Here is a 25,314-nt window from a genome sequence, read left to right as displayed (position 1 = left end):
GAGTAAAAATACCATTTAAAGCAGCATGAGAATATGAAACAGTTAGGCATAAATCTGCCAAAGGTGTATAAGACCTGTACACTAAAATCTATAAAACATTGCTGAGAAATAAAGACCTAAATTACTAGAAAGCTATACTGTTTTCATGAATTAAAAGACTCAAAATTGCTAAGATGTTAATTGTCCCCAAATTTATCTATAATCCTATGTAATTCCGATCAGAATCCCAGTAGTTTTTTAATAGAAATGGACAAACTGATTCTAAAATTGCTATGGAAATGCAAAAGACCTACTTTGTATCTCAATACGTTTCAAGTCCTGTGCTGTACTAATTAAGCCTTTCCTTTTTTCAGATGCTTTCTCCTTTTCATATCAATGTCCACCTTATCCAGCTTTGGAAACCTGAACAAAGAAGAGGTTGAGAAGAGGCCTGGTTCAGTGTCTGAGGGTCTCTGAGTGAGTCTGTGTCAGCAGGTAGAGCCCAGCTGGGCCTGTCCAGGGGTTGGGCACAGTAGTTTCCCGAGTCAGAGCCAACCCCCACCCTCAGGGCAGCACCCTAGTCTATTAAGGAATCAAAGCCCTTCAGGCTTCAGCCTGTTCCCTAGACCTTCAGGACAGTCAATAAATAGGTTAGATTCTGAGCCAGTCTGGGAGGAGGGGGTGCACAAAAAGCAGGATCAGCTGCCCAGGGATCCCAGTGATTCCCAGGTACTATCCTGCCCTTTCCCAACAAGGAAGTACATCCATAGACCTCCAACTCAGAAACAGGGGCACGCTCCCTGTGGAGTGAGTACTTAAGTCTCATGTTAACGACAAACCAGCCCCAGCCCCTGCCAGGGTCTACAACATCCTGCAGGATGGGGTGAAGGGCTAGCCTGCCTGGGGGTACACAGTACCCAGCCCTGCAGGGTCCCGGAGATGCCTTTTATTTCTTAGAATCCATTTCAATATATAAAACAGCCTCTTTTTAGAATTTTATGTAGGTAGTATCAGTCATCTCTGTTACCTTATTTTGCTAATGGCAGATAAAGCACCTGACAAAGAATTTCTATATTCACCAAGTGTGTTTATATTTTTGGTAGAAGTAAGAGTGATTCCTTCCTTTATTTCCCATATTTTCTATAATGTGACCATATTACATTTAAAAAACTTTAAAGGATGTCTACCTCCCTCTTGCCCATAATAAAGGGTGCCAGCTGCAGTAGTACCCTTCTTACACCAAGAGAGGGCACTGACATATCCACTGGTAATCTCTAGGCAAAGGAAAAAGATACCGTCCCAGCCCATTCAAGAGAGAACAGCAAACTGTGTTGATTCTCTACCCATTTTTTTTTTTAAATTACTGAATTTGGGGAAAGCTCTTCGTTTGACTCCAACCTCAGCCATTCCCAAAAGTCAACTGTCTTTAGTCTACTTTCCCAAGTATATACCTCAAAGGATGAAAAGAAGGATTATTCAAAATGCTTATTCTGTAAAGGAATAACTGAAAGAAAATTTCAAGGTTTAGTAGATAATTAGCTGTAACTTCACTTTTTTTTTAAGGCGGCGCAGCTCTCAGTGGCACATGCGGGGATCAAACCGGCAACCTTGATGCTGTCAGCACCACGTGCTAACCAACTGAGCCAACCGGCCATCCTTTCACTTCATTTTTAAGAATAAATCTCCAACTCAAGGATCCATACAACATGTTCTAGCTTCTGTGCGCTAGTTTTTCAAAATTTGTAAATATACTCGTACGCTGCATCGCTAAGAAAGCTTAAATGTGGCTGAAATAACTAAAAAAGAGCGAGGCTTTATGATCACAAAAGAGAAATTGTTCATTAATAAAGGGGAAATAAATGCAGTTTTTATATGTACAATTATTTATGTAAAAAAGATATGTAGACATTTTCAAACTTTTTACATAAATAGTTCATAAGAAATGAAGCCACTTTTTTTTTTTTAATTTTATTGAGGATATTGGGGAACAGTGTGTTTCTCCAGGGCCCATCAGCTCCAACTCATTGTCCTTCAATATAGTTGTGGAGGGCGCAGCTCGCCCATGTGGGAATCGAACTCACAACCCTGTTGTTCAGAGCTCTCACTCTAACCAACTGAGCCATCATCTGGCCACCCCTGAAGCCACTTTTTGAGTTGCAAAGACATTGGATAATATGTTTATAAACTCAGATCCAAATTTGGTGGCTGCCAAACTGGGTTAATAGCCGGCTGTGCTACAGATTTACCCTTAACCAAAGACATTCCCATCAAAATCGCACAGATAGGTCAGAATGGCACTGACAGAATACAAAACTGTCACTATCACAGACACACATACTTTTGGCCCCGGATGCACCTGGCAGCAGGCCAAAGTAGTCTGTAGGAGCCCCTTTCAAACCAGCATTCCTCTCATACTGTCAGGAAAGAAGTTTTTCATTCACTAAAATAACCTAACATCCCCTTTGCTCTCAGTTTCAGATTTATAAAGTACAGAAAACAAAATGGCACTGACTACTCCTCCCCAACATAACAGCTAGGTGGATGTGCAAAGGTGAACTTTTGAACTTAGTTACCTAAAGAATATAATTAAAGATAACAAATGAAATGCTGAATCATAATTGAATGGATAACGGCACAAAATTCTGGCTTAAGTTTCCTATCCTTTTTTTCCTTCTACATCTAGCTGGTTCTTTGCACATGTTGGACAACTACTAAATTCTCTAAGGAAGTCTAGACTTAAGTCTGCAGAAGACATTAGATCCAATGTAAAATTAAAACACTAGTTATTTGCTAATAATTGTGAAAGCCCAATCAGGATTTAAGTGATTTTATGCGTTTTGCACACATTTTTGTCTAATTCAACCTTCCACACTAGTCAGGTTATGGCAACATGACATTTTTTACTTTTGTTTTTTTAAAGCTTATTGGGGTGACAGTTGTTAGTAAAGTTACATAGGTTTCAGGTGTACAGTTCTGTATCACACCATCTATAAACCCCATTGTGTGTTCACCACCCAGAGTCAGTGCTTCCATCAGGCAACATGACATTTCTTCCTACGGCTATGATACTCTAGGACTTGCATGCTGCTTCAATGTCTGTTCAGTAATACAGGTAAGTGACATAGTTTCAGACTATAACCGTATGTGACATAAAATTCTTCTTAAAAAGCTGACAGTGGAGCCGGCCCGGTGGCTCAGGCGGTTAGAGCTCCGTGCTCCTAACTCCGAAGGCTGCCGGTTCGATTCCCACATGGGCCAGTGGGCTCTCAACCAGGTTGCCAGTTCAATTCCTCGAGTCCCGCAAGGGATGGTGGGCTCTGCCCCCTGCAACTAAGATTGAACACGGCACCTTGAGCTGAGCTGCCTCCTGGATGGCTCAGTTGTTGGTTGGAGCGCGGGCTCTCAACCACAAGGTTGCCAGGTTCAATTCCTCGACTCCCGCAAGGGATGGTGGGCAGCGCCCCCTGCAACTAAAATTGAACACGGCACCTTGAGCTGAGCTGCCGCTGAGCTCCTGGATGGCTCAGTTGGTTGGAGCGCGTCCTCTCAACCACACGGTTGCCGGTTCGACTCCCGCAAGGGATGGTGGGCTGTGCCCCCTGCAACTAGCAAAGGCAACTGGACCTGGAGCTGAGCTGCGCCCTCCACAACTAAGACTGAAAGGACAACAACTTGAAGCTGAACAGAACCCCCTACAACTAAGATTGAAAGGACAACAATTTGACCATTGTTCCCCCAATAAAGTCCTGTTCCCCTTCCCCAATAAAATCTTTAAAAAAAAAAAAAAAAAAAAAAAAAAAAGCTGACAGTGTCTAAAATCTTTACCAGTAATAAACAAATGAAATTTTAAAAATAAAGTCTTAGGTAATATACATACCCTTGACTTTTGAGATCTTATCCTCTCCACTCCCCCCAGGAGCTCTACAGAGTGTTTCCCCCATGGAAACAATGGGAACTGATCAGTAACTGGGACAGCTTTCTCCCCCTCTGCTTTATTTCCCCCTAATATTTCATTTCCCCCCAACATACAGCAAAGTTGAAAAGAGGTTAGGGTGAACACCCATATAATCTAGATTTTACCATTAATGTCTTTTTATTTTTCTTGTGGTAAAATATATGTAACAAAGAATTTACCATCTTAACCATTCTTACGTATACAGTTCAGTGAGGTTATTAAGTACATTCACACTGTTGTGCAACCATCACCACTATCCACTAATGTTTTGCTATACTTAGTTATAATCTATCTGTCTTATCTGTCCATTAGTCCATTTTAATTTTTTAATGTATTTCAAAGTAAATTACAAATATCAGATCTACTTCAGCTTGCATGTCATTAACTGAAGTTCAGTATTGTTTTTCTCTCAATGTAAAATTTACATACAATGAAATACATTCACTGAGTTTGGACACACGCATACACCTATGTAACCCTATCAAGCTAGAGAACACAAACAGCACCCCCAAAAGTTTCATGTTCCTTCCCAGTCAACACTCCAACAAGCAACCACTACTCTGATTTTTTCCCCTACATAGAAGTTTGCTTGTTCTAGAATTTCACTTAAATGGAAATTATGCAGTATAATTATTTTTGTGCTGCTTCTTTCACTTGGCATAATTTCTGAGAGTCATCCATATTTTTGCAAGTATCAAAAGATAACTAGCTATTCCACAGGTTATCTATTCCTTTATGGGTGGAACTGGCTGTTTCTAGTTTTGAACTACTGGTGAATAAAACTGCTATGAACATATGTAAGTCTTTGCATGAATGTTTTCATTTCTCAGCAGTGGAGTTGCTAAGTCATGGGGTAGGTGCATGTTTAGTTCTCTAAGAAAACAACCAACCGTTCTCCAAAGTATTTGTACTATTTTATTTTACATTCTTACCAATAGTTTAAGAGAGTTTCAGTTGTTCCATAACCTCACCAACATTAGGTGTAATCTTTAATTTTAGCCATTCCAGTGGATGTGAAGTGGTATTTTGCCTTTAAAATGTGAAGACTCGTGATGTTGAACACATTTTCATTGGATCACTGGTCATTCGTGTATCTTCTTTTGTGAAGTGTCAGAATCTTTTCTGCCCAACTTTTTATTGTGTTTTTGTCCTTTTATTGTTGAAATGTAGTTTTTAATATTTCCTGGATACTAGTCCTTCACCAAATACATGTTTTGTAAACATTTTCTCCCAATCAAGGGCTTGCCTATTAGTGGCCTTTTAATGAGCAAGTTGTAATTTTGATGAAGTCTATTAATTTTTAATTTTGTGGCTAGTGCATTCTGTGACCTAAGAAATCTTTGCCCCAAGTCATGAAGATGTTTTCCTATGCTTTCTTCTAAAAGTTTTATGGTTTTAGTTTTCATGTTCAGGTTTTAGATCTATTTTAATTTTTGCATATCATGTGAAGTAGGGATTATGGTGGGCATTATGCTAAGGTGGCCCCCAAACTCTTGTCCTTTGGTGTACTTGTCCTGCATAATACTTCCTCCTGCCCCCAAATGTGAGCAGGACCTGTGCCTATGATGGGATAGTCACTCTGGTGTTGACATTGCAGTGACAGAAGATCCCATAGCAGACTAAAGACATTCTCCTGATAGCTCTGAAGAAGTAAGCTACCATGCTATGAGGACAGCCACAAGACTGGGATCTGAACGCAGCCTCTAGGAGCTGAGTGTGACCCCCAGCCCCATAGTCAGCAAGCGAGAAAACGGGGATCTGGTCCTACAACCTTCAGGAACTGAATTCTGCCAACAATCTGTGAGCTTGGAAGGGAATCCTGAGCCTCAAACGAGATCACAACCCTGGTTCATGCCTGGCGAGACCCTGAGCAGAGGATCCAGCTAACCCATGCCCAGATGCCTGATCCATGAAAACTGGGAGGTAATAAAGTTGTATTGTTTTCAGTTGCTCAATTTGTGATCGTTCGTTATTTCTGGATTCTCTTTGATCTACTCGTGTTTGTTGACTGTTGCAAATACCACACTGTCTTTATTACTGTCTTGAATTAAGTATTCCAAGATCTCCAATTTTGTTGTTTTTCAAGGTGCTTTGTATTTGCTAGGTCCTGTGTATTTCCAGGATGAGCCTGTCCCTTTCTATAGAAAAACTCTTCTGGGACTTTGAACTGTGTTGAATCCATTGATGAACCTGTGTAGGACCGACATCGTAAGTGGCGAGGCTCCCTTCCCACGACCACAGCACAGCTCTCCTCTGACACGGTGCTTGGCGTCTCTCTTGCCATTTTGTAGTTTTCAATATAGAGGTCTTGCACATTTTTTTGGTTTCAGTTATTCCTATTTTATGCTTTTGATGCTATTGTGAATGAAACTTTTTAAATTTTCATGTTCTGATTATTTGCTGCTGGTATATACAAATAAATAGTTTCGTGTAACCCTAAATTCACTGATTAGTCCTAGTAGTTGCTTTGTAGATTCCTTAGGATTTTCTATGTGAACAATCATGTCATCTGCTAATTAAGACAGTTGAACAACTTCTTTTCCAGTCTTCATCCCTTTTATGTCTATTGCTTCTTGTAACCCAGAGGGTAGGACCTCCAGTATGATGCTGAATGCAAATGGCAAGAGTGAGCGTCCCTGTCTTACCCAATCTTAGGGGAAAGTGTTCAATATTTCGGCATTAAATATGTCAGCTGTACTTTGCAACAGATGCCGCTTGTTAGATCGAGGAGATTATCTTTTATTCCTAGTTTGCTGAAGATTTTTACCAGAAAAGGATGTCGGGCTTTTTCAAATGCCTTTTCTGTATCGATTGAAATAATCACATAGGTTTCCTCTTATTAAGTTAACATGGTGAATTAATTATGTTGAATTTCCAATCTTAAAACAAGCTTATATTCCTGGAACAAACTCCACCCATTTACCCATGACGCATTAAACCTTTTGATATTGTTGAATTTCATTTGCTAATATTTTGTGAAGAATTTCTCATCTTATTGTGTTCAGGAGGGATATTAGTTTATAATTTATTTTGTTAATTTTTGTCCAGTTCGGGTGTTACTAAATACTAGTCTATGAGTGGGAAAGTCTTCTTTCCATTTTTCCCTAAATACTTGAAAGAATCCTCCAGTAAAACCCTGGGCCTGGACATTTTTTGGTGAGATTTTTAATAATAAATTTAATAGAAATTGTGTTAGCTTTGGTAACTTGTGTTTTTCAAAAAATGTGTCCATTTCATCTAAGTTGATCAATTTGTTGGTATAAAGTTATTCATAATATTCTATTATCCTTTTACTATCTGTAGGATCTGAAGTGATAACTCCTTTTTCATGCTTGATATTGCTCATCTATGGTCTCCTTTCCTTAATTAGCCAAGAAATCAATTTTGGTGATCTTTTCCAAAAACTGAATCTTGGCATTGTTATTTTTTTTTATTTCATTGATTTCTGCTCTTACCTTTATAATTTCTTTCCTTTTACTTACTTTGGGTTTTACTTTGCTCTTCTTTTCTAGCTTCTTAAGTCAAAACCTTAGATCACTGAATTTAGATATTTTTCTTTTCTAACATAAGCATTTAGAGCTAGAAGTTTCCCTTTCAACACTGTGTTCCACAAGTTTAGTACATATATTGTATTTTCATTGTCATTCAGTTTAAAACATTACCATTTTTTCTTGTGACTTTGTTAATCTATCAATTATGTAAAACTGTATTTAATTTCATTCTGGTCTTAGAACATATTTTGTATTACTTTAATCCTTTAAATTTACTGAGTTGTTTTATGGACCAGCATATTCTCTATTGATGAATATACATATACCTTGTACACTTGGAAAAGAATGAGCATTCTGCCATGGTAGCATATAGTGTTCTATAAATATCATCTAGGTCAAAGTGGTTGCTTGTGCTGTTCAAATCTGTGTGTGTGTGTGTGTGTGTGTGTGTGTGTGTGTGTGTATCAATTGCTGAGAAAGAGGTACTAAAATCTCCAATTATGATTATAGACTAGCCTATTTTTCCCTTTAAGTCTGTTAATTTTTTCTTTGTATATTTTGGATCTGTTATTAGGTACATACACATTTATGACTATCAAGACTTCCTGGTATCTTTTATCATGACATCTCACTTTTTATTTCTTATGCTCACCTTTGTTTTCTTATGCTTACTTTTGCATGACATACATTTATATATTTTTTGGTATAACCTTTTCCATCCATTTACTTTCAACTTATCCATGTCTTTATATTTAAAGTGCATCTTTTATAGTCAGCATATAGCTAGGTCTTGCTTTTTTTAAAAAAAAGATTTTATTGGGGAAGGGGAACAGTACTTTATTAGGGAACAGTGTGTACTTCCAGGACTTTCTCTAAGTCAAGTTGTTGTCCTTTTCAATCTTAGTTGTGGAGGGTGCCGTTCAGCTTCAAGTTGTCCTTTCAGTCTTAGTTGTGGAGGGCGCAGCTCATCTCCAGGTCCAGTTGCCGTATCTAGTTGCAGGGGGTGCTGCCTACCATTACTTGCAGGACTCGAGGAATGGAACTGGCAACCTTGTGGTTGAGAGCCCACTGGCCAATGTGGGAATTGAACCGGCAGCCTTCGGAGTTAGGAGCACAGAGCTCCATTCGGAGTTAGGAGCACGGAGCTCCAACTGCCTGAGCCATCGGGCCAGCCCTGGATTGTGTACGATATTTTAAGTAAACTGAATTATTCCCATGTTTCCTGTCTTTTGTTCCCCATTCTTCCTTTTTTGCCTTCTTTCTGTTTATCTGAAGATTTTAATTTATCTATTGACTTTTTAGCTATGTCTTTGCAGTATTATTTTATTAGTTGTTTCCAGAAATACAGTATGCATCGATTTTCAGTTTACTTAAAATATTGTACCACCTCATAAAAAATGCAGAAACCCTCGCTATATAGGTCCACATATTCTTGACTTTTGTTTTTTTAAATTTTAATTGGAGAATATTGGGGAACAGTGTGTTTTTCCAGGACCCATCAGTCAAGAGGTTGTTTTCAATCTAGTTGTGGAGGGCGCAGCTCTCTGGCCCATGTGAGAATCTAACCGGCGATGCTGGTGTTATGAGTACTGCGCTCTAACCAACTGAGCCAACCAGCCGCCCCTCTTGACTTTTCTGTTATCGGAAATAAACATTATAATCTCATACACGTTATAATTTTTGCTTTAAACAGTCTATATATTTTAAAGAAGAGTAAAAAATGTCTTTTATATATACCCAGATATTTATCATTTCCAGTGCTCTTCATTCCTTCCAGAAATTCTGAGTTTCTATCTGTTATCAATTCCTTTTAATCTGAACAATTTCCTTTAGTGTTTCGTGTAGTGCATGTCTTCTGGTAACAAATTCTCTTAGTTTCCTTTTCTCTAAAAATGTCTTTATTTTGCATTCATTCTTGATGGATATTTTTGCTGAATAGAGAAATCTGAATTGACATTAACCCCCTGTTCAGCACTTCAAAAGATGCTATATTTCACTGTCTCCTGGCATCTGTGGTTTCTGGTAAGAAGTTCGAAGAAGTTCTAATTTTAATTGTCATTTTCCTCTAGCTTTCAAGATTTTTCTCCGTATCTTTAGTTTCAGCAATTTGGTTATAATATTCTGTGCCAGAAAGGGTTACTTAGCAGGCCTGAGATGCTCAAACCCTGCACCTGCCAAAGAAAGGTCTGTCTTCAGGACTGTCCCTTGGATGGCTGCTGGGAGATGAGCTCTGAGCCCTTGGGTCATGCTGTATTAGTGTGGCCAGGTAAGTTTATCCTAACAATATGATTTATTGCAAACACCTCTTTTTGCTCTGGGGGGATGAGGTCTGAGTAGCTGAGGTCAGTCACATGGGTGAGTGAGATTCCCTAGTTAGCAACACGCTGTATATGCTGTCACATACCATTGATGGGAGAATTAAGGACATCTCTGTGTGATTCCAATGGACACCTGAAAGCTTGTACCTCATCTTTCCTGGACTTTATCCCATGTGTCTTTTTCCTTTGCCAGTGTCTTTTTGCTGTAATAAATTGCTCACTGAGAGTATATCAACTGCTGAATCCTGAGCCCTAGCAAATCACTGAGCTAGAGGGTGGTCTTGGACCCCTGACACAAATACCAAGATATGGTTTTCTTTGTCCTTATCCTAATAGGTGCTTGCTAAGCTTCTGTAATCAGTAAATGTGTTTTTCAGAAAATTTGAGCAATGTTTTGCCATTTTATCTTCAAATATGTTCCTCTCCAGTCTCTCACTTTCCTCTTCTCTGCAACTCCGATTATATGAATTAGATCTTGTAATATTGTCCCAAAGGTCCCTGAGGCTTGGTAATACTTTCTTTCTGTTCTTCAGGTTGGATAGTTTTGGTTCATCTAGCATCAAGTTCACTAACTCTTTCTCTATCATCTCCATTTTGCTGTTAAGACAGACCACTTGAATTTTAATTTCAGCTGCTGTAGTTTACAGTTCTAAGAATGTCCACTTGGCTTTTTGTTTCTATTTCTCAACTGAGATTCCCTTTCTTTTCATTCAATGCAAGCATATTTTCCTTTACTTCATTCAGGAATTAAATATTATATTGGATAGCCTTTGGACTCTGTTGTATTCCTCTGGAGAGCACTGGTGTTTGTTTTAGTATGCAGTTAAACTTGGCGGGACCCAAACTGCAAACTCTTGTCTCCTGGGCAACACCTCAAACCTTAACATTCAGTTTTTGTTTTTGTTTTGTTTTGTTTTTTTATAAATGTTCTTTTTTTTTTTTTTTTTTTTTTAAGATTTTTTTATTGGGGAAGGGGAACAGGACTGTATTGGGGAACAGTGTGTACTTCCAGGCCTTTTTTCCAAGTCAAGTTGTTGTCCTTTCAGTCTTAGTTGTGGAGGGCGCAGCTCAGCTCCAGGTCCAGTTGCCATTTCTAGTTGCAGGGGGCACAGCCCACCATCCTCTGCGGGAGTTGAACCAGCAACCTTGTGGTTGAGAGCCCACTGGCCCATGTGGGAATCAAACCAGCAGCATTCGGAGTTAGGAGCATGGAGCTCTAACTGCCTGAGCCACCGGGCCGGCCCAACATTCAGTTTTTATCTGTAGCTGGGCTGCTGTCATCCTCCATGCACATGTGTGGTTCAGGTATTAAACAGTGGCTTATGCAAAGTTTATACACAAAATTTGGGGCTCTCATTCTCTGAGTCTCTCCTTTCCAGGATTCTTTCTCCCCTCACTTTCTGGTGGTTGAATGGCTGTGGCTGACTCGAATTGTGTCCTCTGGTAAGTTTTCTATGAGAGTTTTAGCCAACCTGCCACGTATCAACTTCAGCCTGTCCTCTGGCTAAAAGCAGTAAAAATAGAAAACTAAGTCCATGCTGTCTCTTCTTACAAGTGTCAGCCCCCTTTCAGAATCTGCCTGCTTTTGTTCATTTGCCAGTGCCTTCGGGTCTTTTGTTTTCTTCCAGTTTTATCCAGAGTATATAGTTATATGCACAAAGGTCAGGTCCAATAAAAGACTACTTGGCCATCCTTCAAGAAAAACCACTGTGACCTTGTTGTTAAAAATTTACTTCAGATTCACTGTTTGTAGGTATATAGATTCACTTCTAATGGTATCATAATAGGCATATTCTGACTACCTTGTTTTCTAACATTTTCCCCCTACTTTAAGCACTCATCATATAGCAAAAACTCTGCTAGGTGTTCCATAATGCAGTTTTTATTAATGAATTATGAATATTTTCACATAGCAGCAGAAAGTCCAACTCCAACAGCAAACTGACAGCAACTAGAAAAATAATGCACATACCTACAAATGAAATTAATTTGAAGCAGTGGCACACTAACCCTAGAGAAATAGGTGCATGTGTAAAAACAGACAAGTAAAGGATGTTAATTTCAACACCGTCTATAATAAAAAATGGAAAATAACCCAAATCCTAATTGAAAGGGAAATAATAAAATGGAGTACTACATACATGTTAAAATGAATTATATATATATATATATTTCAACATGAAGTTTAAAAACCTAATGTTGAATGAAACAAGTTGCATAACAAAGATAATAAAGGTTTAAAAACAGAAACCAGCACCACACACACACAACACATTTAAAATAAACTGAAAAGGTCCATGATGCTGGTTACCTCTGGGGAAGGGGAGAAAAGAATGGGCAGGTGGTAATCAAAGAGTTATTTAGTTTGGAAGCAAATAGAACCACCAATGTTAGCAAATAGAAATTAATTCTCCATATAGAAATATGAGTGTATGTCCTTTTGTACTTTTCCATATTTTTCCATTTCTTAAAGAAAAAAACTTATAACAAATTCAATGGCTGCATAATATTCAATTGCATAGCTATGTCATAACACACTCAACCAATCTCTAATTGTTAAGACACTGCTACATCTGCCACCATCATAAACAGCTCTATAAAGAACATCTTTGTAGTTGCTTTTGTACTCACACACAAGTTTTTCTTAGAACAAATTCCTAGAAACAAAATTACCAGGTCAATTCTAGGTCTTTGTTACATACTGCCAAGCAGCCTTCCAGAAAAGTTATAACAACTTACGTACCTATCACAAACTATACACCTGCCTATTTCCTTGAATTCTCGCCAATGTGGATACTAAAATTAAAACACTGTCTTCACCCAACTAGGTGTGTGAGTCAGGGATCTAATTTTTTCCCCCAAACGATTATTAGTCAAACCACAGATCACACCGTAATTACTGAACAACTAAAATGTCATCATAAAGGGAATGAAACTGAAGCTTCATTAGGAACTTGTATACATTACACCATAAAACAACAAAAGAAAAACAAAATATCATTTTTAAAAATTGTTTCTTTTGCTCATTTCCCCCAACTTTAGGCTGAACATAATTACAGGATTGGTTTTATTTTAGAAAGGAAAACTATTCAGAACTGGAGACTGGTGTATTTTACTGAAGTAGTTTATATTTTAAAAGATTTATTCATAATGCAAGACAATTTGAAAGGTTTTCCATTTTGTAACCTGCAAAGAAAGACCTGTCAGTTTCTTGATCTAATTATACTGGTTTTCTTTATAATCATCTAAAAATATCTGCTACTAATCACAGAATCTGGTCAGTGACAAATACCTTAAACTTCCATAGCCCTTTTCATCTCTCACACTAGATTAAATAAGTCAGTTGAGAATTACTAATAATTAGTATTTACACAGAACTTTATTTACTACAACAGTATAAAGCAGGGCAAAACAATTACCACCCTATTAGCAAAGGAAGATGCTGAACCAGTTAGGTCAGTTGTCTAAGGTCACACTGGAGCAGGAACTTGCCAGAATCAGACACTCCAGCTCTTGCAGCCTAATTCCTATACGCCTCATCATTCAAAAGAACAACTGTAAGAATTCTAACTACTCACCAAGAAACCTATAACATACCCGAGTCAGAGAATCATATTGAAGTGATACTGACCGTCTACTTCAACATCCTCACTTTACAGATAAGGAAACTGAGGCCCCAAAGGTGATGTAACTTGACTGTCCAAGGTCACACTTCTGTACACAGTAAAGCAACAAGGAGAAATCAGCACTCCCAAATCCAAGTTCAACAACCTTCTATGACTAGAGAGTAACAGCTATCCTTTACTGCCAGTCCAAATTTTTGAGTTTATAAAAAAGCCTCGATGTTTTCACTGATAATTATTAACAGCTCATTCACTTAATTAACAATTCACTAATTAATATAGTTATCCAGTACCTACTGTAAGTTAGGTCCTGTACTTGGTGCTAAGTGAGTATTTACTACGTGCTAGGAACTGCATCACCCGCATTTTCACATTTAATCCTCACAATGTTATTATAAGGTAAGCACAATTATTGGCTCGATTTTAAGGATTAAAATTTAGGAAGATTAAGTAATCTTAATCTTAAATGCCTTTATAAAAGGTAAATGGTGTCTTTCCGCCGCGGCCGCCACTTAAGAGCAGTGGCCATGGCTCTGTGGCACCCAGTGGCCGTGGGCCTCAACAAGGGCCACTCGGTGACCAAGAATGTCAGGAAGCCGAGGCCCAGCTGCTGGCGTGGGCATCTCACCAAGCACACCAAGTGAGTGTGGGCAAGATCCCAGAGGTGTGCGAGTCGCACTCTGCGAGCGTCACCCCCAGGAGGCGCTGAGCAGTGTTCCCGCTGCAAACAGAGGAAACCACCGGCTGCTAAGGATGGAGCCCCCCACCCCCGCACTGTGTGGATAAACAAAACCTTACAGAAAAACAGGGTAAGTGGTATAATCACACTTGTAAAATGATCCTAACAAAAACCATTTTGTTTTAAATATTATAATTCTCTGTATGATTTCATTTGAAATAAGGATTTGTCAAAAACGTTTGGAAAACCATAAATCCCCACATAGCACCTACATTGACCACATAGTACAGAACTTGGTATCAGATTAGAGGTTGAGGGTCCCCGTTGGAGAGCCTTAAATATCCTTTTTTTCTTACACTTTCCAAGACCCCAGAACAGACAGCATTTGAGGCAATTAAACCAGGCCAATTGCTAGGAAAGTAATCAATCAAATAAACAGAAGATATGGGGAAGGGCTTCTAGTACCGTATAGTGAGTTTGGCCTGAAGAATATAAAATAAGGTCCAAAGTAGCAGAATGAATGCATTCTCTTAAGTAGTATTCACAAAATAGTACTACAATACAGATTACCTACTTTCAGAGCATAAAATCTCCACGGTATAAGATCAAATTAATTAAAAGTTTAATTTACTGTCTATCCCAGCAGGAATTCCTTTATCTTTGATTGTCAAATAGATTTTATATGGTCCACAGCAAAAACCCCAAGTGCTAAGCTTTGCTACTAGTATGGAGATTCACAAATAAACTTTGTAAATAATTAAGAACCTAATGATATTCTTAAAAAGCAATGATTGCCCTACGGCCAACCTACAAGCAAAGGAGAACCTTGAAAACAAATGGAGCATAAAAACATTTTTTAGGAGAATATTAATTTTAACAAATGGTCTACTGCTTTGGGAAATACTTAAGAAAAGCAAATCAAGCAACCATTAAAAAGAAATCTACCATTTCCCACTATACAATGTGTTTTTTATCCTAGCCGTAATTATGGTGCTATATCGGAGATTTAAAAAAATGGCACTCTGATAAGTAATCAGTCACAGCAGAATGAACCACATGCAGTATTTCTAATGTAAGACATTACCTGAGAAGTCTGTCAGAAGTCTTGCGAAGAGATGCTTGTTTACCAGTTCAGTCTTGCTAAGGCTGGAAATAACATCTATGCTAGCAGTTTCTTTGATAATGGTGGGCTTTTTGGAAATCCCAAGATCAGATTCAGTTTTGACATCTGTGTGTTCTAGGACATCATACGATCTCTGAGGCCAAGAAGATTCTGGAACAAATGTGAAAGTCTGCTTGAGTATTTCTTCAGGAGATTCTACTTTATCCTGGGCAGAAGCTGACTGGTCAACCTGTCTTTCACTCAATTCCTTAAGGGCTTTGATCGTGAGCTGTTCCTGTTCTAAGTAGAAAGATGCGCTTGGAGCACCTTGGGTGGGGAAAACATCCACAAGCTCACTTCCCTTTGTTTCTTGGCTTTGTTCAGAGTATTTACTTTTTATGTCTTTAATTTCAGAATCACCGGACTCACTTTCATGCAAGAAATCTACAGGAAGAATAGTTTTATTAAAGTCCATAGTTTTCTCTGATGTTGCCTCAAAGGACTTTCTTTCACCTTTATCTATTATTCTTTTCTCCCTGGTTTCTGGAAAGGCTGCTATCAGGTCCTCTGGGGACGAATCATCTATATCTTTCACACATCTTTCATGTAATGACTCCGAATAGGTAGAGGTTGTCGCATTTAATGAAAATTCTGTCTCATTAAAAACATTGGAAGATGCTGCTGAAGGAAGTGTTGGGTTCTCCGTTCTAACAGGCTCTTCAGGAGCAATTTCACTCATACTCTCTGAGGGCTTCACATCTTCTGGCATGACCTTCTTATTGGGTGCTTGGGAACATGCCGCCTCACTAGCTGGACTCCTTTCAAGGATATCAGGCTGAACTTGGGGCTCAGAGTCACTCATAGGCACGTCGAAGTTTCCAGGTGTTTTGTTTTCCCTACTACAATTGAGAATCTCTTCGATTTCTCTTTCATCTGTTTTTATCACAGCACTTGGAATGTAAATAGGATTTTCAGCCTGAATTTTGTGACTTTCAAATGAAACATCGGCTGTGATGTCCTCTATTACTGTGTCATCAGACTCACCAGAACTATCAGCCTCTGTTACTTCTCCCAACACGGAGCTCTGCCAGTTCATTTCATCTTCCAGGTGGTCTTCAGGTAAAACCACTTTCACTGTGTCTGTTCCAGAACCCAGAGAGACGCATTTCTCAAACAGAGATCCAGGTAACACTGACAGTGTGTTATCTTGTTTCTGCACGTTGCCTTGGACACTTTTGCGCTTGATGTCCTTTGTGGAATTCAGACAGCCTGGTATAGGTTTTTCAACGACAGCATTTTCTTGTGGGAGAGATGCTTCTGCCCAATCACCTGTTGATTTAGTGATGGGAGCGTTCCCATTAATAGAACATACAGGAATTTTCTGGTGAGCGTTCGTTTTAAGATTTACAACTGGAATTTCTGAATTATATTCACTCATGTCAAGTCTTGTACTTTTTGGGATGTAGTCAGATTTCTCGCTCTGCTGTTTCACTTGGGGAATCAAATCCCATGTCAGTATTTCATTAGTAAAGTTATGCATATCATTCACACATCTAGACACCTCTTCCAATGCTGCGGTGGTGTGTGAAAACTGTCTAGTGAGCAGTGCAGAGGTTGGGTAATGCCCTGCTTCTTTATTTCTCAGTGGAAATACTTTGTCATTAGACTCCGAAATGTCTGCAGCTGATTCCCTATCAGTGGGCACTGCCCAGCTACCAAAATCATTTGTGCTCTCCTTATATGCATCTTTAAACTCTTTGTCAAACGCTGCTCTGTCAATTATTACTTCAAATGGTGATTCAGGAGAATCTTTTTCAGTAATACCACCTGCTGAAACCCTGGATGGGGACAAGGAGTACGCACAAATGCCTTCTACCTGAGACTGCTCAGTGGGTGGTTTCTGGGCTGTTAGCAAAGTGAACTTGTCATCAGCATCCAACGCGATTTTACCATCCCTACCTGGTACCTCATTCGGGTTCTCGGACTCTTGATCTTTATTTATTTGCTGTCCCATTTGACCAACTTCCTTTGAAAGCAAAGCAGGATGATTTGGGAAACTGGCTGGAATGGAAGGACGGTTACAGCGACCTCCTTCCGCAACAGAAACTGGGGGGTCGGCTGTGTCTTTACTGGTCCGCTGAGGCTGTTCCATATTTTTCACACCTACAAGAGCCGAGCAGACTTTTCCTTCTTTGGCTAAACCAGGCTGGCTGCCTAACACTTCACTTTTTTCTCCACGTAGTATTGTAAGGTCAGTGTTATGTATTTCAGAAGATGCAAAAAAGGAGGAGGTCATAATTTCTGAAGATGGCTCATCAGAGCAAAGAGAGCTCAATCCCTCTATGGTCAGAATTTGAAAGAAAAAAATTGTTTACCAGGTACAAGTACACATTAGCTAGTCAGGCCAAGCAGCATGCTTTTTATTTCTAAAATTACATACATACATACACACACGATGTATGTATATACACACACACATAAATATGTAACAAAACAATGTCAACAGTTGTCCTGTACGACATGCATAAAATTGCCAATGGTGAAACAGAAAAGCCACATCATGCTACAAATTGCAAATAACAAAAAACTTTCATGACAAATACTTTTTAGTCTACTTTTTCCATTGTAAAAGTAAAGAAGGGTAATGAGACAGGGAAATCGGGGGAAGTTTTTGCCCTTTGTTTTTTGGTAGAACTATTCAAAACAACTTGATATTATGAAGTTCTGACACACTCTCATCTGTAAGCTGAATATTTCTGAACACACCACTTCTGTAACTCCACTGCTACAGTTTGAGAATCTAAGGAAAAACAGTGATCAGAGTTCCTTTTGATTTTCAGGAGCGACAATGAGCCTAAAGATCAGACTAGAATTATTCTCTTCTATCCACAGGAAAGATTGGTCCCAGGTACAGATGGCCTCCAAGTTTTAAACTAAAGGTACTGAGAAGGTTGGCCTGGCTCCAAAATCTCTTGCACCAACTTGACAATATAACCAAATTTGAACTGTGTGTTTTCTTTGGTTCAGAGTTAACTCCAGAAATCCTTTTAAAACAGAAAATATCCTTTTAAAAAATACACATGAATTAAGCCTTATCAGTATCAACACCACAGTAACCAACGATTTACCACATTGTTTTCCAACTTCCTGATCTATCAAGTTTTTGCTGGAGAAAAAGATCAAAACAACTGTTCCAAGGGCAGGCGCTACCGTGGCTGTCTTTCTTGCAGTGTTGCATGTCTCTCTGGAGTTGGAACAAAGTAGGTCTTACATTATTTCACATGAATGAATCAAGGGTTCAGCTTGGCAAGTGAGACCTAAGTGGGCTCAGCACAGCTCGGGCTTGAACGTGAATGAGCGACTGGGAGGATATGAAAGACAAAAGCCTTGGGGTTACCTTATGCAGCCGTTCTTTTTCATGTGAGAAGCTGAATAATAATTAGACAAAAGCAAAATTATGACTTTATTCAAAATCATTTTGTAAAGATGAATAGAAGTAAGAATCTCTTACTGCAATGAATAAAATTCCACTATTGTAAAAAATGTTTCCAAATGCCAGAAAATGTTCCTCTAAACACATCACTGCAATTTGATGTCATAGGATCGGACCTTTAGAATAGTGTAACTGTGATCCGGGTATGGGGTGGGGGAAGTCTTTATAAACTGAGGGGAAAAAGTCTGGTGGTACAAACAGCACTAGTGGGACAGAAAATATTTGAAGTAAGCTGTAATTCATATTTTGTTCTAATGTAGTAAACACGGTCACATCTATCACATAGCATGGATACTCAGCAAGACTGGATTAAGGATATACTATAAATGACGCTCAGCATTGTAGGTTAAAAGGCTCAAAAACCTGAAAGAACTGTAGGCTACATTTAAATTAGAAATATTCCACAATCTGAGCTACCGTATTTTGCTGTGTATAATGCACAGTTTTGACTCAAATTTGTGAGGGAAAAATAAGGGTGCACACAATACATGGGTAGTATTAATTCCATATCTGTATAAATGTTTTTAATTCTTTTATTTATGCTTATGAAATTAAAAGTGTAACTCAGAAATCAATAACGATATCTGTATGCAAAATAATACCCTGGAATACAATCATCAGTTTTGTTGAACTTGCGACGAACTTGCAACGAGGAAGAGTTCTTGGCCTTCTATAGTGCATAAATGTCGTAAATTTGTTACCGGTATATAGTTTCTTGTACCTTAGCTATTCTTGTGTTTTGTAATTATTTGCTACATAAAATTTCTTGTACCATAATATGTTTTAAAAACTGCTAAAATTCCTTTATAATACAGAAAACAAGTACCTAAATGTAAACAAATAAAAATTTTAATTAAAAAATTAAAATGAAAGTTTTTCCCTGAAAGTCCACTCGGCCGAAAACGTGGGTATGCATTATACACAGCAAAATACGGTATGTGTTGTTACTGAACTAACTGGTTACTATTTCTACCAGGAAGCATTCAATGGACTAAATGTGGAATAAGGCAAAACTGTCTGGGAACCCCTCCCTTCAAACAGGAATGGAATTCTGAAGAAAGCAGAACTGATTCCACCCCACAACGAATGCTCAGAGACTGAGATTTCAGATGACTCATACCTGTCATTTACAGGCCAAAGTGGGCAAAATGAATTAGTAATAGTTCAAAAAGTATTTACTGAGTGCCTCACATGTGCCAGAAATTGTTTTAGAAACCAGGTTCAAAGCAGTGAACAAAACAGAAGATATCCTTGCCTTTGGAGCTTACAATAAGAGTGGGAGACAGACAATACGCAAAACCAGTAAATAAAATGAGGAAGATGTGGTTGTGAGCTTGAATAAATGAAAAGGGAAGCGGCTAACACTGAATGCTTATCAGAGAATACACCCATTACTGGGGGGGAAACATGCTAGAAGAATGCTATGCTTTGTCAGCACACAAACTTGTCAGTTTTCCAAGCCTTGCTTCTCTCCTATCTTCCTTGATCTCTTAATACTCCAAAAGTTTTGAGTCAGGTGTATAATAATCTGAGGTGAAGCTAGAAGATTAGGTCAGAAATCTTGTTCTCACAATACCAACAAGTCCTATACTGAATGCCATGACTGCCTGACAGACTTCAAACGTTTTAACTACAGATTCTTTATTCTGACAATAATTATAGATACAAAAATAACTTTAATCATGTCCCCTAATAATAATTTTGTGACTTAATATCTAGGGCAGATGGTGTTTTCTGGGGGGCAAGCTTAGGGGGTAAACAGTGCGATGCTGCATTCATTCCTCAGTGACTCAGACGCAGGTGCCAGCTCTCACGATTGTCAATCAAGCTTTCCTACACGTAGCAAAAGAGATTCACATCCTCATTGCGCTTTAATTCTAATTACGTTGTTTAGAATTTCAGCAAATAAAAAGAAGTTTCTCTGGCTGGTTAAACACTAACAACCATGGACAGAGCTGACTTGTACCAAGACAATGGGAAAAACTGGGCTGGAAGTAAAGAGTTTATAAAAGCATGAAAACGTTCACTAGAACAAGGATCAGAATCTAATGAGCCTTTAGAACAGCTCCCATAAGCAAAGGCTCTTCCAATTAGTCAGGTGGCACTTAACAGTCATCGCTGTCGCCCAAGTCCGTATGTGGCAAAATGGCAGAAAACGCAGGGAGTTTGAAGATGGCTAGTTTTTCACATACCATCCACTATAAAACTGCCTGGTGAAATTACTCTGGATTACCTTACATCTCAAAGAAATGTCCACTACCCTTCCCTCTTTCAAAAGATTCAACCCTTCACATGCACTACAAGAGACTTTCAACATTATTAAAAACAAATGCCTGTCAAAAAAATCCCCTCATCAAGAATATTTTCTAGATTAGTTATTTGCTATTATATAATGGCATTTAATGTACATTTTCAAGAATTCTAATCACTTAATATGGCATTACTCTAATTATTAACAAACGGGTCACAGATCTAATAGATTTGTTAAAAGAGGAATCAATATATGGCAAGAGGTGAACAAGGTCACAACCCTACGAACGTCACAGAATGTCTCCAACTTTATCCAGTACTGAGCTCCTTGTTTACCCAAATCTTCTTAAACTCCAAATCCTTACAAGTCTCTATTCAAGTATATTTTCTGAAATAAGACTAGGAAATTAAGTTGGCAGTCATAGTCTAAATTTCTACACCACTCCCAAGCCAAAATTCCAATTAAAAGATGCAAAATCCTTTCATCTCACTTATTAATCATGTGGCCCTGGCAAGTTGCAAATCTCAAAAAAAACTGGGGTTACTAAAGCACCTAATTTGATAACTGCTGTGAGGATTAAATGATTTAATACACATTAAGTGCTTAGAACAGTATCTGGCACTTAGTAAATCCTCAATAAATGTCCCCAAGCACCACATTAAAAAAAAAAAAAGACATATTGTCAAGTCATAATTACCTTCACCGGGTATATAACACACAAAATCCTCAGAGTTTTAGACACCTCCCCTCCTACCATTCAGAAATAAAAGGAATTTAAAAAGCTTTTATCTAATTCAAAAATTTGGGTGATGTGACTTCTGAATCAGTTAGAACAAACCAAATACCTATGACATTCCAAGACTTGTGGTAGGCTCTATCTATATGGAGAAAGACACTGAAGCAGCCCAATATACAAAAAATTCTAAGCAATGTTGAAAGATAAAAGAACATTCCTGAACAAAATGTTTCAGCAAATGATCTATACTACTATGAAGGTCAAAGTATATTTGAGTTCAGTGTAGGACCAGCTGAACAATTCAACAATCTAGCGCAAAAATACCGTTTCCCCGAAAATAAGACCTAGCCGGCCAATGAGCTCTAATGAGTCTTTTGGAGCAAAAATTAATATAAGAGCCAGTCTTATTTTACTATAATATAATACCGGGTCTTACATTAATTTTTACTCCAAAAGACTCATTAGAGCTCATTGTCCAGCTAGGTCTTATTTTCGGGGAAACATGGGAGCCTTTGGCACCATTCCCTTTCAAACTTTTGAGCAACTACTAGTACTTCATGGACTTACTGACTCAGAATTTCCTGAGGAGAATGGAGCTCAGGAATCTGCATCACGAGTTTCCCAGGTAATGAACCTGGTTTGAGAACCACACCGTTACACGAATATTTGATTAGTTTTAGAAGAGTAGAGAAATCGAGCTGTACTTCAGAACACTAGTCCTGTAACACCCCACAGATGAGACGGAAACGCTCATTCCTCACCATAGATCGTCTCGTCCAGGAGCACACTGTGCCCGTCAGGAGGGCACGGGCATCAGTGGTCCTCTGATTTTGCTTTGAATAGGTCTATATGCTAATTCTATGCCCGTGTACTTAATCTCACAGAACAAGGTGGAGAGTTAAAAATAACAGGAAAAAACTCACGAATGCTCTATACATATCAAGTAAATACATTCAAACTGCAAAATAACTTCATATACTGTTTATCCTTCAAATATCTTTTCTTTCTTATTCTCCAAACTGTCTTTTAGAAGATCTAGTACTTTTCTTTTTTAAAAATATTTACTTAAGTGTGTTTTTCCAGAATACATCTGCTCCAAGTCAAGTAGTTGTTTCAATCTAGTTGTGGAGGGCACAGCTCAAGGTGGCCCACGTGGGGATGGAACCAGCAACCGTGTTAAGTAAGAGCACCGCGCTCTAACCAACTGAGCTGACTGGCCGCCCCGATCTAGTACTTTTTTATTCAAGTCTTTATAACTCTTTTTTTCAAGCCTTTATAACTTAATTACTGAAAACATAGTGATCTAGAACAAGTAAGCAATAAGTAATTTTATATCCTATATGAGAGTTCCTCCTAAAAAGAGTGAATAGCTTAGAATTCTGTTATAGTTACCATTTAGTTACTTGCCCCCCTCACTTAGGAAATTCATTACTATTAAAGGATACCTGTAACATGGAAAAACCATACACATCAGTGAAGAAAGGCTGCTACCCCGTAGTAGCCACTAAATGACTTTTTCACATACATACATACTATGCATATTCATACAAGGGAGGCTTGAAATATTCAGGTATAGGTTTTCCTACACTTGAATTTTCTCATGTTCACAAAACAAGACAAATTATCGTGCAAAACAGTATCAGCAACTTTCAGCCACAGCATCAAAATAGGAAGTTAGCCAGCAGACACTTTGCAGCCAAGCTAGATCCTAAACAAAAAGTCTCTTCTGGACAAAGAAAAATGTTTTACTTTTGTTTCAAAAAGAGGCTGTAACTGGCAAATATTTTTCCTCAATGCTTGCCCCAAAGTTCGGTGTTTAACTTCCTATTCCAGATGCCTACTGCGTCACTCAAACTGAATGCAAAGGTCATTACTGCCAATGTGCTTCCAATTCTGCAGAGTGGATGGATTCTCTCCAATCTTATTTTCATCTGCTCCCCACCCCCAATGTATTTTCCAGCCTACACTTTTACCAAAGGTTTCAAAAGTAGAAAGCAAATTTCAGTTTTATTTTGTGCCTGGTGGAGGGAGTACCTCTCCCAGATGATACTGTATTACATAACTAATAGCAACAATATGGTTAAAAACAGTAATTTCTGCCTATGCTACATGATTGTAACATTAACCTGAAAATGACATCTCCACACATACCTGTAAACCCTAAAATACAACTAACACCGTATCATCTTTTATAGCAGGCAGTGGTTATGATTCCTAGGTTTGTCACTTACAGTGTGACATTGACCAAGTTATTTCACCATTTTAAACTTGTTTCAATTGGTAAAAGAGCTAGTACCTTTCCTCAATAAAATTGGCTATGAGGAGTAAGTAAAATGACTCATATAAAGTACTGAGCATCATAAAAGCTCAATAAAAATTAGCCACATACTACATCTATACCTGTTAATATCTGTATTTTACAGCACAGGAAAACATTAAAATTTACTCCCCTATTTTGAAATGCTCAGGGATTAGGCTGAAATTTAAATCTTTAATGAGAAAAAAGGAATCAATAAGCAAAAGACTGCAAAGGAGTACAACTGACTATTCCATTGACATTCTCATCACAAATCTATTCACTGGCTTTCAAAAAAGGTAACCTGCTAGCTTAAGAAGCTGTATACCTCAAAGTAGTACAATTTAATAAATATTACATAATTTAATTTTGAAATATTTAACTGCCTTTCTCTACTCAGTCCAAATTAATAACAGTTTTTGGTACATGCATCTCCCTGAAGCTCAATAATCAGTATATATTTCAGGATTAATGTCATTCTTAAATATGAAAATGACCCATTTAATTATTGCTACATATTGCTTAGTATGGCTTAGATATATAGAAGGCACAATTCTCCAAGGCGAAATGGCTAAGGGACATGGAAGCCCAAGACAGGTTATTTAGTTGGGTTAGTGCCAGCGACGGACTTGAGGTCCCTGTTGGTGGCAGCAGTCACTCTGAAAGGCCTAGTTGTTCTCCCCAGGGGTTTTAATTCACTTAATCAAGTACACCAACAACTTCCTCTTCTCTTATTTATATTAGGCAGCCTAGAAGCACCAGCCGTGGCTACCCCGGAACACACCGAATCTCTTGCCAAGGTGTTACCTCAAATTGAACAGGTTCTAGGCCTGCCAACCAAGTAGGGCACCAACTGCGCTCTTTTCCATTGTGGTGTGTGTGTGTGTGTGTGTGTGTGTGTGTGTGTGTGTGTGTGTGTGTAATGCTGTAGGAGGCTATACTGGAACACCTTCGGGGATATGATGTTTTACCGCCTCTTTACAACGCCCTTTAGCAATGGCACGATCCTGAGTCTGAACTGGTCAAAATAACTTTGTAAGCTAAAAGGAAGAATGACAAATCTATTTTCTTTTACAAACTCTCATACTGTGACACTGAAGCCTACTTAAACATTAGTTTTTTAATTTAACAAATCCGTTTTATTTACCTCCATTCTACTTGAGTGTATGTGTAATTTTTCCTAACAGGGATTAAAAGAGTTATCTCCTCAACATTCCATACATTAGGTATGTTGTGCACGGGTTGCACTGTTACACTATTTAGGGTATCAATTACCTCTTCTATATAAGAAAAGTGACTGGAAGTTGTAACTATGAAGGATGTATTTTAAAAGATCTGAAACATTCACAACAGAGGAAATATAATTATTTATTCTACTTACACTGAATTTT

At 38.3% G+C, this 25,314-nt stretch overlaps 1 protein-coding gene across 5 annotated transcripts in view; it reads right to left on the bottom strand.

Moving 5' to 3' along the window:
• The window catches only part of RTN3 (reticulon 3), a 53,468-nt gene that overhangs the window by 12,873 nt on the left and 15,281 nt on the right, over nt 1-25,314 (bottom strand). The window contains exon 3 of one of the 5 annotated variants that reach the window (XM_019717888.3): nt 15,130-17,487. The exons of 2 other annotated variants lie outside the window; for them this stretch is intronic. In XM_019717888.3, coding sequence (XP_019573447.3) covers nt 15,130-17,487 — 2,358 coding nt within the window. Of the gene's footprint in view, nt 1-15,112; nt 17,488-25,314 lie in introns of those variants that run through there. 2 more of the 5 variants (XM_019717889.3, XM_088789645.1) reach the window with 2 other exon arrangements.

Source organism: Rhinolophus sinicus, chromosome 14 (genome assembly GCF_057876585.1).
Source record: "Rhinolophus sinicus isolate RSI-liver-muscle chromosome 14, RSI-T2T, whole genome shotgun sequence".
Lineage (NCBI taxonomy): Eukaryota > Metazoa > Chordata > Mammalia > Chiroptera > Rhinolophidae > Rhinolophus > Rhinolophus sinicus.
The sequence above is the reverse complement of the archived record's forward strand: the minus strand, read 5'-3'. Positions and strand labels throughout refer to the sequence as shown.